Below are 15,867 nucleotides of genomic sequence, written 5' to 3'. Positions count from 1 at the left end.
ACTTATACCTATGTAATTTGTATCGTATACCAAACGTTACCTCAATGAATTAAATTTAACTTAAACCACTATTGAGTTTTATTCATAGTTGGAAACCCAAATAAAACCTAACAAACGTTACAAATTAAAAATCATCAAAAATATTAAAATAAAGAGCATCACTAATAGTTTGTACCTTTAAAGTACCACAAATATATGAATGCACCAGTTCTAACACTTTTGACTTTCTTGAAGAAATTTTATGTTTGAATAATACTCTAGTTTGTTTTCAGTATTTCTCCAAATCTGTTCACTACAACAAAAATGACTATTGGCGACGCTTAAAAAGACTTCTCCCAACCTTTAAAAGCGTCGCCAAAAATATCACCGACACTTATTTATGCGTCGCCAGAAGCAGGGTGGGCATAAGTTATAACAACGCTTAATTAAGCGTCGGTAACACTAATTTAAGCGTTGCTAAAAGTCTATTTAAGTTTTAACAATTTTATTTTATATTTTATTTTTAATTCTATTTTTTATTTTATTTTTGCATTTTTTTCAAATTACATAATTACTATAGAAAGGACATTTAGAACTTCATTTTCTCCTATTATCTCATTAAATGACATTTTAAATAATAACAAAAGAATTATCTCATTAAATGACATTTTAAATAATAACAAAAGAATTATAAATTTTTTATAGCATATTATCTTATAAAATTACATCATAGTCAAATATAAAAATTATTAACTAGATATTAAAATTTTTAATAATGTTTAAATAATTTAAAAATCAATTAAACTAAAAGACAAATTTATATACTAAAATACTATAAAAAAATAATAAATGATAAATTGGCAAGATAAGCAGTTCCTCTTATTAGTCCCCTTCATTTTCAAACTGCACCGCCTAAGGAAGAAACACCAAACAACATCAAACCCAAAATATATTAACCAAATCATTTAGTTCAATCATATTTCATAATGATTTCCCCATGTTCATGCCATCTTATCTTTATTGAAACCAATCTTAAAAAAAATAATAACACTAATTAAGAATGAAAAGAATTACTCACTTTTGTCACTTTTGTCAAGAAGTAAATATCATGAAAACGCAATATATCCTGCAATATGACTGCAACTTCTACTAATTCTGAGTCCTATAATTTAGAAAAGTGGGCAGTATCATCTGAAGTAGTTCGGTCCAACAAAAGTGACCAAAATAAAAATAAATTTTTCTTAACCAACAATTTCAACCAATTTTCACTAATGTGACCAAGTCTTTAGTGTCATAACTTAGAGCATCATTACTCCGTACAATATTCACATTATTCTTGTCTATCGAAGTTTGCATCAAATATAAATTAGAATATTTCTCTCCTCGAGATATAATCAAGTTATTACCCTTAGAAAGTTTCTATTTTCCAGAACCAAAACAACTCTTTAAGTAACAATTTCGAACATTTAAAATTACATGAAGTATAAAACGTAAAATATTATTTTATTGGTGTAACATACAAAGAAAATTCGGTGTCAAACATCCAACTTGACTCATGCCATACAAGGTTAATTGTAACTTCGTCGTGGATAGTGACGAGATCATTTGAAGTCACTATTGACATGCAATCCTCACCATCGTCTTTGTTTTGTTTAAATCCACTCATTTCACGTTTCAACTTAAACAATCTCTCTTAATGTGCCCAATTTTACTACAAGGATAACATTCAACTAACTTGTACTTTATCTTGACTTACTTCGACTATTGTGTCTCACGTGATCTTTTTTGCCTTTACTAATATGTCTCCCCCTACTTTTAGTAGCCAACACTTTTGAATATATTGAAGACTTTAAGATTTTTTCTCAATTCCTCGTTCATATCGCCACTTTTGACAATCTCCAAAGTTACTACACCATTAGAAACATAATTACAAAGAGACGAATCATGTAAAGTAGTTAATAACCAAAGTCATTGAACATTATATGCAAACTTAATTATCACGCCTGACATCTAATTCAAAACACCCTAAAAGTCATTTAAGTGACAAGTCATAGAAGCGCTATCTTTATACCTCAGTTGAATTAATTTTTAAACAAAAAATAATTTATTACTTCCAATTTTTAAAGTATATAAATTCTCGAGTTTATTCCACAAAGTTTGTGAGTGTGTCTCAGGTTAGATATGATTATAAACATTCACTCCAACAAATTTACGAATAAAACCACATACTTGTTCATGCTCAAAATTACATTTCTTATCAGATTTGGAGGTAGCTTCTCAACAACAAATATCGGTAATTGTAAAACTTTGACAAATAAAAAACATTTCATTTTCATTTTCAAATTTGATAATTCGAACCATTCAGAAAAATCATCTTAATTGTGCTTATCTTCATATTTCAATCAAGTCCAAAAATGTTAACCAAGCTCTGATAGAACTTATTGGGAAATATATAATCAATTCCCTACTATATTGAAAACTTATGAGAAAATAAAACACAAATAAAAGCGGAAATTAATAACACACAATATTAATAAGTCACACCACAAATCAATCGACAGTTTAGGAAAAATATCTAAATCAACAAGAATATAAGTCACCCACTGTAAATTAAAAACTCTAGAAGCCATACTTGATACCCTGCCTCAGTGGATGACCTTAACACAGTAGATTGTTTCTTAGTTTTTCACGAGTTTAATGAATCTTCTAAAACAAAAAAACCAGTTAATTACTTCCTTGTATCAACACAAGAAGCTCAATCACCATCACAATAACATTGCAGTGTGAGTGAATTATGTACCCCATAAAACAATCCACAAGAAATAGTACCCTTAATGTATTTCACCAATTTTAAGAGCTGTTTCCCAATGAGGTATCAAAGGATTATGCACATACTTACTAAGATTTTGGACAACATAATTAATATTTGGTCGAGTAAAACCAATATATAATAAACGCTCAATCAGTCTTCTGTACTTTTTTAGATTAGCAAGAACAACTCCATCAGTAGTACAAAGTTTAAGACCTTTAATCATAGATGTCTTAGTAGGTTTAACTGCCAATAAACCAACATCTTTGACTATATCTAGAGCATATATCATTTGATTTACATAAATTCTTTTAATGGTTCTTGCAATTTATAATCTTAATAAATATTTTTCTTCTTCCAAGTCTTTAATTGTAAATAACTTATGTAAATAATTTTTCAATGACTAGATGGATTTCATATATAATCCATAAATTAATACATCATCCACATATATCAATAATATTATAAAGGAATTAAATGTTTTTTTAATAAATAGACACTTCTCAATTTGAGATTGGATAAAACCAAAATCCAAAAGTTTTCCACAAAATTTTTGGTTCCATTATCTAGATGCTTGTTTAAGGCAATATAATTAACTTTTCAACAGTTTACATACCTGGTTTGGAGAATATGTATTATATCCAAGAGGAGGGCCCTTATAATTTTTTCTTTCAAATACTCATGTTGAAAAGCATTATTAATGTCAATTTGATGTAAATACCGATTCTTGGCAATAGTTAATGCTAAGAGCATACGAATTGTAGCAGGTTTAACAACACGGGAAAAAAATTCAATTATATCAACACCTCATTTTGAAAAAAAAAACTTTAGCCACTGTAAGCTCTAAAAATCTACATACCCAGTTTATAAAATTAAAATAATTATATTGATTTATTTTCAAATAAATAAAATCAAAATAATTAACCCCAAGACCAAAAACTAATTAATTAAGGATAATGGTCAAATAAAACAAATAAAATTATTTGGGATAAATGTTTGTAAGCACTAAAAATATACACACCAATTTATAAAATTAAAATAATTATTTTAATTTATTTTTGAATAAACAAAATCAAAATAATTAACCCCAAGCCAAAACCCAATTAATTATATTAATTATTGTGATAATTAAAGCCTAATCAATTAAGAAAAATGACCAAAACAAAAAATAAATATTTTGGATAAATGTTGTACTCATTTATCTTAAAATAATTTTAAGAAAAATTAATGGATTAAAATAAATAATTTATGATGAAATGAGGTGTACCCATTTCATCCCCCAAAATTATTTATTTAACCCTAAAATATGCAAAGAAATAAAATAAATTGGTAAATATTTGCCATATTTATTTTATTATTTTGTGTATTTAAAAATATCAAAAAAAACAAAAGGGTTAAAAAAACAATTTTAAACAAACCATTAAAGTTTTCAAATAAAAATTAAATCTATAATCGGGTGTAGCTAAATTACATAAATCTGGTTACAAATGAAACTAGAGTCTTCGGATGGACGCTAAATTTTCATCAAACGCCCAAGAAACGTCCGCGTAGCCCGCTGAAGCTAGAGACGCGAGCCCCCAAGAAGTAGGCGATCGACTAACGCCTATTAGCCGAATCGCTAACGGAACGCCCAAACGCACGACATTAGATAGACTACTAATGGAATGCCCCGCGAACGCCAAAACACACCCAAAATAGCGTCGTTTCGACCACCACTACCGTCTTCATCGCGACGCCGGGAGGATAAGGATGATGTCTCATCCTTTGATTCTACAAAACTGAAATATAGGCGATAGTCAACCAAATCGGCTGATTCAAAAGCTGAAATGATCACCCTACTTTGGTGATCATTTCTTCTACTTCAATATGGATGATTCATCCTTATTTCGTCAAGTGGCCGAAAGAATAATCAAAATGTCATTAATGGCTTTTGGCTGATTTAAACCACTTGAAGCCTACATTGACTCAAGGAAGCTATAAATACTCCCCTTCAATAATTCTGAAGGCAAGAGATAACATCTCAAGTCCTAAATCAAAAGAAATCAAAAATCTGCTATTGAAGCTCAAAGCTTCGGATTTTTCGAATTTTCTGATTTTTCTGTTTAAAGCTCTAAAGCTAGATCCAGGCATCTCAAAATATTCCCTAAGGTCTAAGGAGTGTTCTCCAATCAATTGGTAAGCTTCCTATCATTCTTTAATTCAGTTTGAAATTGAAATTTTTAAATTTCAGTTTTCATAAGCTTGTATGTGGTCCGGTTCTTGAATTTTATGGTTGGAAATCGATCTTATGATCATTTGTGGGCTTTCTGTGAAAGCCAGAACCGATTAATCAACCTCAATAAGAAAAACCCAATTTTGAATTTGAAAAATAAAAAAAAACGGATTTGTTGTTCTTGGGCTAATCCTTGAAAATCACAGCCCCAAAAGTTTCCCATCATGATTGTAATCATGTTGGGCAACTGTTTGGATTACGATTAATCAACCTCAAGAATTCCTAAACTTTTGACCAAGGAACTTAGCCCGAGGCTAACCTAGGATCAATGAGTTCAATGGGTTTGTTCACCCTAACCGATGATCTTAACCAAGGACCGAGAGTCCTTAGCACCTCGACCGAGGGACTTTGACAATCTGACCGAAGATCCTGAGCCTCGACCAAGTGGCTCCCCGACCCAGACCAAGGGTTTTTGGACCTTGGCCGATGAAAATGAACCCAAGGTCCAGGACATCGATCATAAGGCCTGTTTGGTTCCCTTTTCAAAATTCCAAAATTATTTTTATAATTTTGGATACTCAAACCATTTTCTAAAAATCCCAAAAAATTAGAAAATACATTCAAAATATTTTTGGAATATTTCCACAAAATATATTTTGATAAATGCTTGTTTGGGCTTTATGTTTAAACCTTAATGTCTTTAAAAATGACTAATGTTCTTCAGGTATATCCTCCCTAAGTCAACGTCATCATCAATAGGTACCGATATTTAATTATTGTTGTTCTAATATCTTAAATAATGTTAAACCTAAAAGCATGATTAGGACCGAAAGAATAATCGGTAAAAAAATGTGATACAACCAATTTTTAAAAGTCAACTCTATAAGTAGAGGCCGTTTTTAAAACGGGTACAGAGTGCAAAAGCCCTTTACTGAGTATTTAAAGACTACGAACTAAAAGAAACTATGGCCAATACGTTTGTACACGTATGCTAATTTTTATTGATTTTTAAAATAAATGACGAATCTATTTCAAAAAAAATAATATTTTAAATTAATTATGTTCAATTAATTTGAACAAACAAATTTCTTAAAATTTAATTGTAATTTGATTACTGAATAATCTGGAATTATTTAAAATTAAACCCCGAATTAATTATTTTTAATTAATTTCAAAAGCTGTTAGGGATCGTTTCAAAATCTTTTAAAATTAATGTTTTATTTTAAAAGAAGATTCCTCACACCCAAACTGAGGTTGAAATTCTCTAACCTCGATCTTTTCCGCAAATACCGAAATAAAGGGTTTTTCAGGGGCTACAATGTTATATTCATTTTATCTTAAAATAATTTTAGAAAAATTAAGGGATAAAAGTAAAAAGTTTAGGATGAAATGAGGTACCAATTTCATCCATAAAATTATGTATATAACTCAAAAATATACAACAACAAAAAAATTAGCAAAATATTTGTCATATTTATTTTAACATTTTTGTATTTTAAAAGATTAAAAGTAAAGCCAAAAGGATAAAAGAAAAATAAATTTCAAACAAATTCTCAAGGTTTTAAATAAATAAATAAAATTGTAATCGAGTGTAGCCGAAATTTTGTGAAAAGGCTACAATTGAAACCGCGTCCATCGGATGAGTGCTGAATTTGCATTCAACGCCTCAAGAGTGCCCGTGTCACCCTCTGCCGCCACAGGAACGTGCGCTCGTGAAGTAGGCGACCAACTAATGCCCGTTAACTGAAACACTAACGGAACACCGAAATGAGACGGAATGCCAACAAACGGCCTAATGTCCGCGTTATTGCCCTAAACAACGTCGTTTCAACTCCCGATCATCTTCTTTGTCCCGATCACCGAAGGAATAAGATCAAATCTCATCTTTAATTTTTCAAATATGGAACTTAGTCGATAGTCCACCTTTTTGGCTAATTCAAAAGGTGAAATGCTCACCCTACTTCGGTGATCATTTTCCTTACACATCTAGGCATAATCACTGCCTATAATCACTGCCTATTCTAGAAAGTTGATCCAAGAATATCCAAAATGTCATTAATAGTTTTTGGTTGATTCGATCCACTTTAAGCTCTCAACCGACTTTAAGAGGATATAAATAGCATCCCTTATCAATTTTGAAGCCAAGAGATCTAATCTCTAGCTTCAAATCAAAAGAAATCAAAAATACTCCATTAAAGCTCAATCTTGCTGGATTTTTCGAAATTATGTATAAGGCCTTAAAGCTTGGATCTATGCATCTCAAAAGCTTTCCTAAGGTCTAAGGAGTGTTTTCAATACTTAGTATGCTTCCACTCATCCTTTAATTCATACTTTCAGTTTGAATTTGAAATTTTTATATTTCAATTTTCACAAGTTTGTATATTGTCTGGATGTTGGATTTTAGGATTGGAACTTGATCCTAAGATCATTTCCAAGCTTTCTATTTTAGTTAGAATAAATCAATCATCCTTAAATAGAAAACTGACCAAGAATTCTAGTCAAGGACCGAGAGGTCTTAGCACCCCGACCGAGGGACTCCCGCAACCTAACCGAGGATCCTAAACCTAGACCAAGAGGTCTTCGACCTAGGACCGAGGGCTCTTAGCCCTGACCGATAAAACATACCCAGGACCTAGGATCTCATTTTCAAATTCCAACATTATTTTTTTAATTTTAGAACCTCAAACTATTTTCAAAAAATCCCAAAATATTAGAAAATGATTTCAAACTATTTTTGGGATATTTCCACAAAATAATATTTTGATAAAGGCTTGTTTAGAATTTATGTTTAAACCATAATGCCTTTAAATTACTGACGTTTTTAGGTATTTTCCTCCCTAATCATCATCAATAACAGGTACTATAATTTAAATAAATGTTGTTACAATTTTTTAAATAACGCTAAAATCTATGTATACCTAGGACCAGAAGAATAATCGGTTAATATAAAATGTTATACAAACAATTTCCAAAAGCCAAATTTATAAAGTAGAGACGTTTTAAAACAGGTACGGATGATGAAGCGAGAAAGCCTTTTCCCGAGTATCACCAAACTACGAACTAAAACGAAACTCTAGTCAAAATATGTTTGTACGCGTAAGCCTTTTTATTGTTTTTAAAAAAATTAATTGGCGACTCTATTTTTATATAAATAATATTTAAATTAATTACTTTTAATTTATTTAAACAACGGATTTCTAAAAAATCAAACTGTAATTTGATTACCGCAAATCCTCAAATTATTTAAATTTTAACCCAAAATTAATCTTAATTAATTTTAAAAGCAGTCTGGAATTATTTGAAATCTTTTAAAATAATGTTTTATTTTAAAAATATTCCTAACACACAAACTGTGGTTAAAATTCTCGAACCTCGAGCTACCACAGAACGAAAGGGTTTTTCGGGAGTTACATCCACTGACCTTGCTTTATTCTTGTTAATTATTCCATAAGCATTTAACTTCATCTTATAGACCCACTTAGATCTAATAGCCTTTTTTTACCTTCTGGTAATTCAATCAATCCCAACTTTGGTTTCTTTTTAGAGCATCTAACTCTACTTCTATTGCATCAACTCATTCCTTGCTTTTACTGGCTTGATCATATAAGTTTGGTTTCTGTAAAATATAAACATTTGCCGAGAAACACATGTACGAGTAATCTAAGTATGCAAAAGTGTAGTATGGATAGGTTTGTGGTGTTTGGTATGAGGTATGAGGTAAAAACAATAGGTTCAGAATGGTTTACTGATTTCTTATTTCTGATGTATAATCATGTTTAACTATCGAATCATAGTTATTCATATAAACTTGATAATCATGCATACATGTAGTTTTATGTTTGACTCTAGAACCTTTCCTATGTATCTCATTCAAGTCAATAGAAATATTTGACTTAGATAAAGAATGGTCAAGGAGTACCGAACTCTCTTGTGATACTTGAGTTGAAACATTATTGATTGAAGACACACTATTTGTAGATGGTGAATGTTGATTTTTAACAAAAAGATTATTATTATGAGATGAAATATTATCAAGATTTTCATCAACAACATGAATATTGGATTAAATAGAAGTATGCTCATAAAAATTGGAATCATCATCAATGTATACTAGGGCTGCAAATGAGTCAAGCCGCTCGTGAGCCGCTCGCAAGCTGCTCGGTCAAAGCTCGACTTGAGCTTGACTTTGACCGAGTTCGAGTCGAGCTCGAGCCGACTCGTTTATTATTCGAGTCGAACTCGAGCCCATATAAAGCTTGCTCGATGGCTTGTCGAGCTTTTTCGAGCCTCAAAATAATTAAATATTTTTTATTTATTTAATATTAAAATTTTACACAATATTTTTTTTATTTCCCTCTCTCTTCAAAGCCCAATATGAAGGTCCATAATCCTTAAAGTAAAACCCTTTTATCTAATATATTATTCATTCATCATATTCTACCGTCACTCTTCATCTCTTCTTCATCAATATTCTACCGTCACTCTTCTTCATCGATTACTCTTCATCTTCTTCATCACTCTTCATCTTCTTCATCACTCTCATCTCTTCTTCTTCATTAGTTACTCTTCTTCTTCAAGTTACTCATCTTCTTCATCAGTTATTCTTCTTCTTCAATAACTCCTATCTCTTCTTCTTTAGTTTTTCTTCATCTTCTTTAGTTATTCTCCTTCTTATTTTTTAGTTATTATTCTTCTTCGTCACTATTATCTTTTCTTCTTTAGTTTTTATATATTTTTATTCAGTTTTCACAATTTCTTTTATTCTTCTTTTTCTTCTTCTTTCTTTAATCTTCACATCTTATTAATTTACAAAATCCTATTGCTAATTAAATTTGTTTTAACTTATTTTATAATTATTGTTTTTGCTTTTAGATAATTTCTTCGTGTAGAAAAAATTTATGTTTATATAGATAGAGTTGAATAAATATAAAAAACACTGATTTTCAATTGATTGAGAATAGAAAAAAAATAGACAAACAATATTAGGGATTTATAATAAAAATTGTTAATATATTATATATATAATAAAAGTATATTATAAATAATATTGAAAGAGATAAATAAAGATTAATATATTATATATAATAAAAATAAATATTATGAATATAATAACTAATATGTTATATATAATATTAAAAAGATAAAAAATATATATTAATATATATATATATATATATAAAAAAATACTGAGGATGTAATAATGAATATATTGTATATAATATTGAAAAAGATAAAAAAAAAACGATAATATATTATATATAATAAAAGTATATAATATATATAATATAAAAAAAATTAATCTATTATATCTAATTCAATTTGGTTCAAGCTTTCGAGTCGAGTCGAACTTTTGGGTAATATAGTCGAGTCGAACTCGAGCTCAAATTTATAAGCTCGTTCGAGCTCGAGTTCGAGTCGAGCTAATAAATACTTAATCGAGTCGAGCTCGAGCTCCAACAAGCTTGAGCTCGGCTCGGCTCATTTGCAGCCCTAATGTATACGAATGGAGGCAAAGAATTGTCCTTTGTTTCACACACTAATATGAGGAACGAAAACACATGATTTACTGATAATTATTTTTCTAGAATCAAGATTGTATGTTTTAAATATATTTTGTCCATCATTATATCCCAAAAAATTGCATTTTGAGGCTCTCGAATCAAATTTAGACTTATGTATGCGAGGATTCGCAACATAACATAAACAACCAAAAACTCGAATACTTGAATAATTTGGTTCATGCCCATATAACATGTAAAATGGTGTTTTCCACTTAAGAATTACAGTGGGCAATCTGTTTATAAGAAATGTGGCCATAAGAATTGAGAATGACCAATATTTATAAGGAAGTTTAGATTCAAACATCAAAGCTCGAGCAACTTGAAGCAAATGCTTGTGTTTACATTCCACTACACAATTTTGTTGTGGAGTATATACACAAGTTTTTTGGTGTGTAATGTCATAAGATTGAAACATATTTTGACATTCAACACTTATGAATTCACTCTCATTGTCTGTTCAAATTGTTTTAATAGATTTATCAAACTGAGTTTTAATAAGAATCAAAAAATTTTTAAGAGTTTTAACCATTTGACGCTTATTTGTAATTAAGAAAGTCCAAGTGCATCGACTATAGTCATCTACAATAGTAAGCATAAATAAGGTGTTTGTGAAACAAGGTTCACAATAAGGCCCTCAAATATCCACATGTATAAGCTGAAAAAGGAAATCAGATTGACTGAATGGAAATTTTTAACTTATGTTGTTTAGCTTTTGCACCGATTTCGCATATCTGAATATTTTTAATTGGTTGCTCAGTTACAAATTTTGAAATGAATGGAAAATGCTTCAACACATCAACATAAGGATGAACAATACGTTTATGCCAAATTTTAGCAATATCATTTGCATTAGTATTCAAACTATTACATGAATAAACTCTATCATGGATGCATGAGTTATCTTTTTTTTTTATAAAAATTAGAATAGTCTAAAACATAGATATTTTCTTCATTTATTCCAACAATCAATGTGTCTTTCTTTTTAAGGTCCTGCAATAGACATTTATTTGGAAAAAAAGGTTAATGACAAGTGAGAATCCCATTTGAAAGGTCTTGATATTAGGTTATATTTGAAATCTGGTATGTAGGACATATGTTAGGATCAGTTATAGATGACTCTCATTAAGCCCATTTGTTTCACAATATTAAAAGATCTATCAGGTAGGTGGACAGGAGAAATATGGTTGATAGTTCTAAGGTTTTGCATCATGATTAAATTAGAACATACATGTCCACTAGCTCCTGTATCTATAATTCATGAACCATATCTCATATAATCATTTATTGAAAAAGCATATAAGAATGAATTCATACATGCATATCCACCGCAATGAGAAAAGTTAACATGATTTCCTTTAGGGTGCATTCATAATCTCTTGTTGAATTAGCACAGTAAGTTCAGTTGGTGCATCATCAGCATTCTTCCCAACATCAATAGAGGAATCATTCATGTTAACTTTGTTCTTTCCTTTTACATTCATATCCCTAGAGCCATATTCCTAGAGCCTTTGTACCAGTCTAAAAATCCCAAGACTTTGAAATATTCATCAACATTATTCCTATCCTTTCCACAGTGAGAGCAATACATTTTGTCTTTTTCCTTCTTTCTTTTCGTCTTTCTTGAATTAGTGAATTTATCTTTGGATTTGTTGAATGTCTCATTGATCATCATTGTCAATTTTCCCAAACTATTATCAAATCCATTCATATTAACCACCATGGAATTGTTTTGTTGTTCAATAACAATTAACATGGAATAAGCTTTGTATATGTCTAATAATGAATCCATTATCAAAAAATTTCTTTTAACATGTACATACATCTCATCCAATCCCATCAAGAATTGAATAAATTTATCAATGGACAATTTATTCAAAGTTTCCTTTGATGCATTACATGTACAAATATAGGTCACTGAAAGGCAATACAACTCATCCCGAAGTTTTTTTAGTTTGGAGAAATAACATCCATCGACATATTACCTTGAACAATATTGTTGATTTCCTTCTGTAAATTGAATAGAAGAAGACCATTGCTTTGTCTATATCGCATCTGCAACTCAGACCAAAACTCCCTAACGACGTGGTGTAGATGAAGGACTCATAAATTTCTTTCAAAATTGAGTTAAGAATCCATGATCTAACCATACAATTAACACGATTCCACTACTCGATTTCAATATTTCCTTCCTCTGGTTTCACACAAGTATCCATGATATAGCATAACTTCATCTTAGCACCAAACGCGATCTTCACCGCTTGACTCCAGTTGAGGAAATTTTCTTTTGCTAACTAGATCGACACCAGGCTTGCACCAGGATGATCGAAATTGTGAATAAGTAAAATTCATCTTTAAACTTCGATCGTACATCACTCATTTTCTCATTAATGGATTTTTCTCACTTTTCTCCTAGCTCTAATACCATTTAGAAATTAGGTTAATAGAGAGATATGTAGTGAGAAGAATGATATAAAAACTTAACTTACTTTATTAAGAGATATTAAGGGATAAACCCTGTTTATATACATTTACCAAATGAATTAGTTACAAAAGAAAAAATAGAAAACTAATTCTAAACAAACTATTTACACACATAAACAACATGAGCTGGCAATAACAACCTGTAAAAAATAATCACATACATATTAGTCTACCATAAGGTATATACTCCAAGTATTAATATCTAGGGATATCTTCCAGCGCGAATATTACGTTACATGGAATAGGCTAACTGATTTGTAAAGCTTTAAGGTCTGAAATTTGAGTTTGTCAATGTTCTAACCCCGATTCAAGATTTAGAAAGGTCAAGTTTTTGATTGACCGTAACAAAAATGAAGAATTCACCACGGTTAACTTCATGTTCCAATTATACAATCTAATTGACGAAACTAACACAATTATGGAGTCAACTCTCTAGATAGCCAAGTCTTTGAAGCCCTACATTATAACGGTTGGGGAATATGCGAGCGAGTTTGAACGATGATGATTTTGTGGCGGGTCAGGAAGTCGTTGATTTACTACACTACTGTGTTCTAGTCGTTGGAGATGAATCTGGTGAGAGAATTTCCGAATAAATTCCAAATCGAGAAATTGTTGTTGCGTCGAGAGAGGAAAGAGAAGACAATTTCACTTGGATAGGAGGTCATTTGAACTAAAGTAAAACCTCTATAAATTAATAATGTTGGCACCTGTTGGAACCAAGATATTTTATTAATTTAGTGAGATATTATTATATCGATAAATTAATAATTTATTAATTTAAAAAGTTTTACGTATGATCTTTAAATTTTCAAGTTCAATGTACTAGTTACAAGGTATATTAGTTAGAGATAAAAATTAAATTACAAAAACAAGTTCCAATGCACATTCTATGAATGCACATTTATAAATTAATTGAATTTGTCAAGTTTTCTGATAGATTATGGAAATAATCTTTATATTAGGAATATAAAATAATATATGTGAATAGATTATGGAAATAATCTTTATATTAGGAATATAAAATAATATATGTGAATAGATTATGGAAATAATCTTTATATTAGGAATATAAAATAATATCGTTATTATATTATTAGTTTCCTTATTAATCTTTTATAATTTATATATATTGGATATTTCCCTGATGTAAAGGGCAAAAGATTAAACAAGATTCTCCCTATTCTTTCATGGTATTAGAGCCCTAGGTTCTCTTTTCTTTCTTTTCTAAACCCAGCTTCCGCTTCTTTTCTCTAAACCTAACTTCCGTTTCTTTTCTTTCTCTCTTCTTCATCTATGGCCGAAAACAAGGTTCATTCAGCCACCATTGTTTCCAACATCAAGGCGTGCATCCCTATCACCCTTGATTATGAAGGAAAACAATACAACAACTGGTCCACCCTTTTTTAACTTCATTGCCGTGCTAATATGGTGATCAACCATATTCAACCTCTAACAGTTAATCCTTCGGTCGCGGTTCCCGCTCCGACGGAAGCTGAAAAGGCTTTAACATAGAGACTTGATGACATTGTTCGTCAATGGATTTACGGGACCATTTCTAATGATCTCCTAAATTCCATCCTCGATCCTGATGACTCGGCAGTTGATGCTTGGAACAGATTGCAGCAATTTTTTCTTAACAAAAAATCTGCAAGAGCTTTGCAATTTGATGCGCAATTTACAAACTCCAAGCTTGCTCATTTTGATGGTGTTAAGTCTTATTGCGCTCAGCTAAAAACTCTAGCTGATAATTTGAGGAATGTTGGAGATAAAGTCTCTGACAATCGAATGACTCTACAACTTTTGAAAGGCCTCTCGGAGGAATATAAGCCCTTTTGAACGTCCGTTCGTCATCTTAACCCGTTGCCCTCTTTTGATACTCTTCGTTCAATGCTTGAATTAGAAGAACATGAGAATGTTGCTGATCTCTCTATTGAGTCTCATGTAGAGGCTCACATCACGCAATCCCATTTATAGTCCCAAAATAATGCTGATAATTCCCATTATTCTTCTCGGGGTAATAATCAACGTAATGGTGGCAATGGTCGGAAAACCACCAAGGGAAAGGGAAGCTCCGACAAGGGTAAGGGTGCCTCTGGCAATCAACAGCGTAATGGTGGTGCCTCGCAACAGCAGCAAAACCCGCAGCGTGGTCCTTCCGCCTCGCACCAGCAGAAGACCCAAGTAGGATGGATGTATCCTCCACCTTGGGCATATTGGCAGCAAGGCCCTTGGGCTCTTCCTCCCTGCCCATATCCATCACAGGCACCAGGCCCATCTCCTTGGTCCGCCACGAAGCCCAGTCAGCCTGCACATCAGACCGGTATCCTCGGGCCACAACCACCTCAGGCTTACTATACGTCAGGCCCATCGTCTCAAGGTTACATGCCAACCAATGTTGATTAAGCAATGCACACAATGACATTGTCTGATCCAAATTACTATATGGATACGGGTGCTACCTCTCACATGACAAATTCTCAAGGTAATTTATCGTCATATTCTCCCTTGATCAATAGTCATAATAATTCAATTACTGTTGGTGATGGTAGCAAAATTCCAATTCATGGTTATGGTCACAAATATCTACACCAAAACACACTTCAACTAAAAAATGTCCTTCATGTTCCAAAACTAGTCAAAAATCTCATCTCCGTTAGGAAATTCTCTATTGATAATAATGTTTCCATTGAGTTTGATTCTTTTGGGTTTACTGTGAAGGACTTGCAGACGGGGAGCAAACGAGTGAGATGTAATAGTAGTGGCAATCTCTACTCTTTTCTCACAGATCGTCAAGTCTTCTCTTCTTTCACACCGTCAGCTTTTTC

General features: G+C 31.3%; 1 protein-coding gene across 1 annotated transcript; it reads left to right on the top strand.

Moving 5' to 3' along the window:
- Positions 1 to 13,521: 13,521 nt before the first annotated feature.
- On the top strand, positions 13,522 to 14,878 carry LOC124930304. The gene is made up of 2 exons (XM_047470660.1): positions 13,522 to 13,615; positions 14,643 to 14,878. Exons 1-2 carry the CDS (start codon positions 13,522 to 13,524, stop codon positions 14,876 to 14,878), a joined length of 330 nt encoding a protein of 109 aa, XP_047326616.1.
- Positions 14,879 to 15,867: the final 989 nt, after the last annotated feature.

This window comes from Impatiens glandulifera, chromosome 3, assembly GCF_907164915.1.
Source record: "Impatiens glandulifera chromosome 3, dImpGla2.1, whole genome shotgun sequence".
Taxonomy (NCBI): Eukaryota; Viridiplantae; Streptophyta; class Magnoliopsida; order Ericales; family Balsaminaceae; genus Impatiens; species Impatiens glandulifera.
The sequence above is the reverse complement of the archived record's forward strand: the minus strand, read 5'-3'. Positions and strand labels throughout refer to the sequence as shown.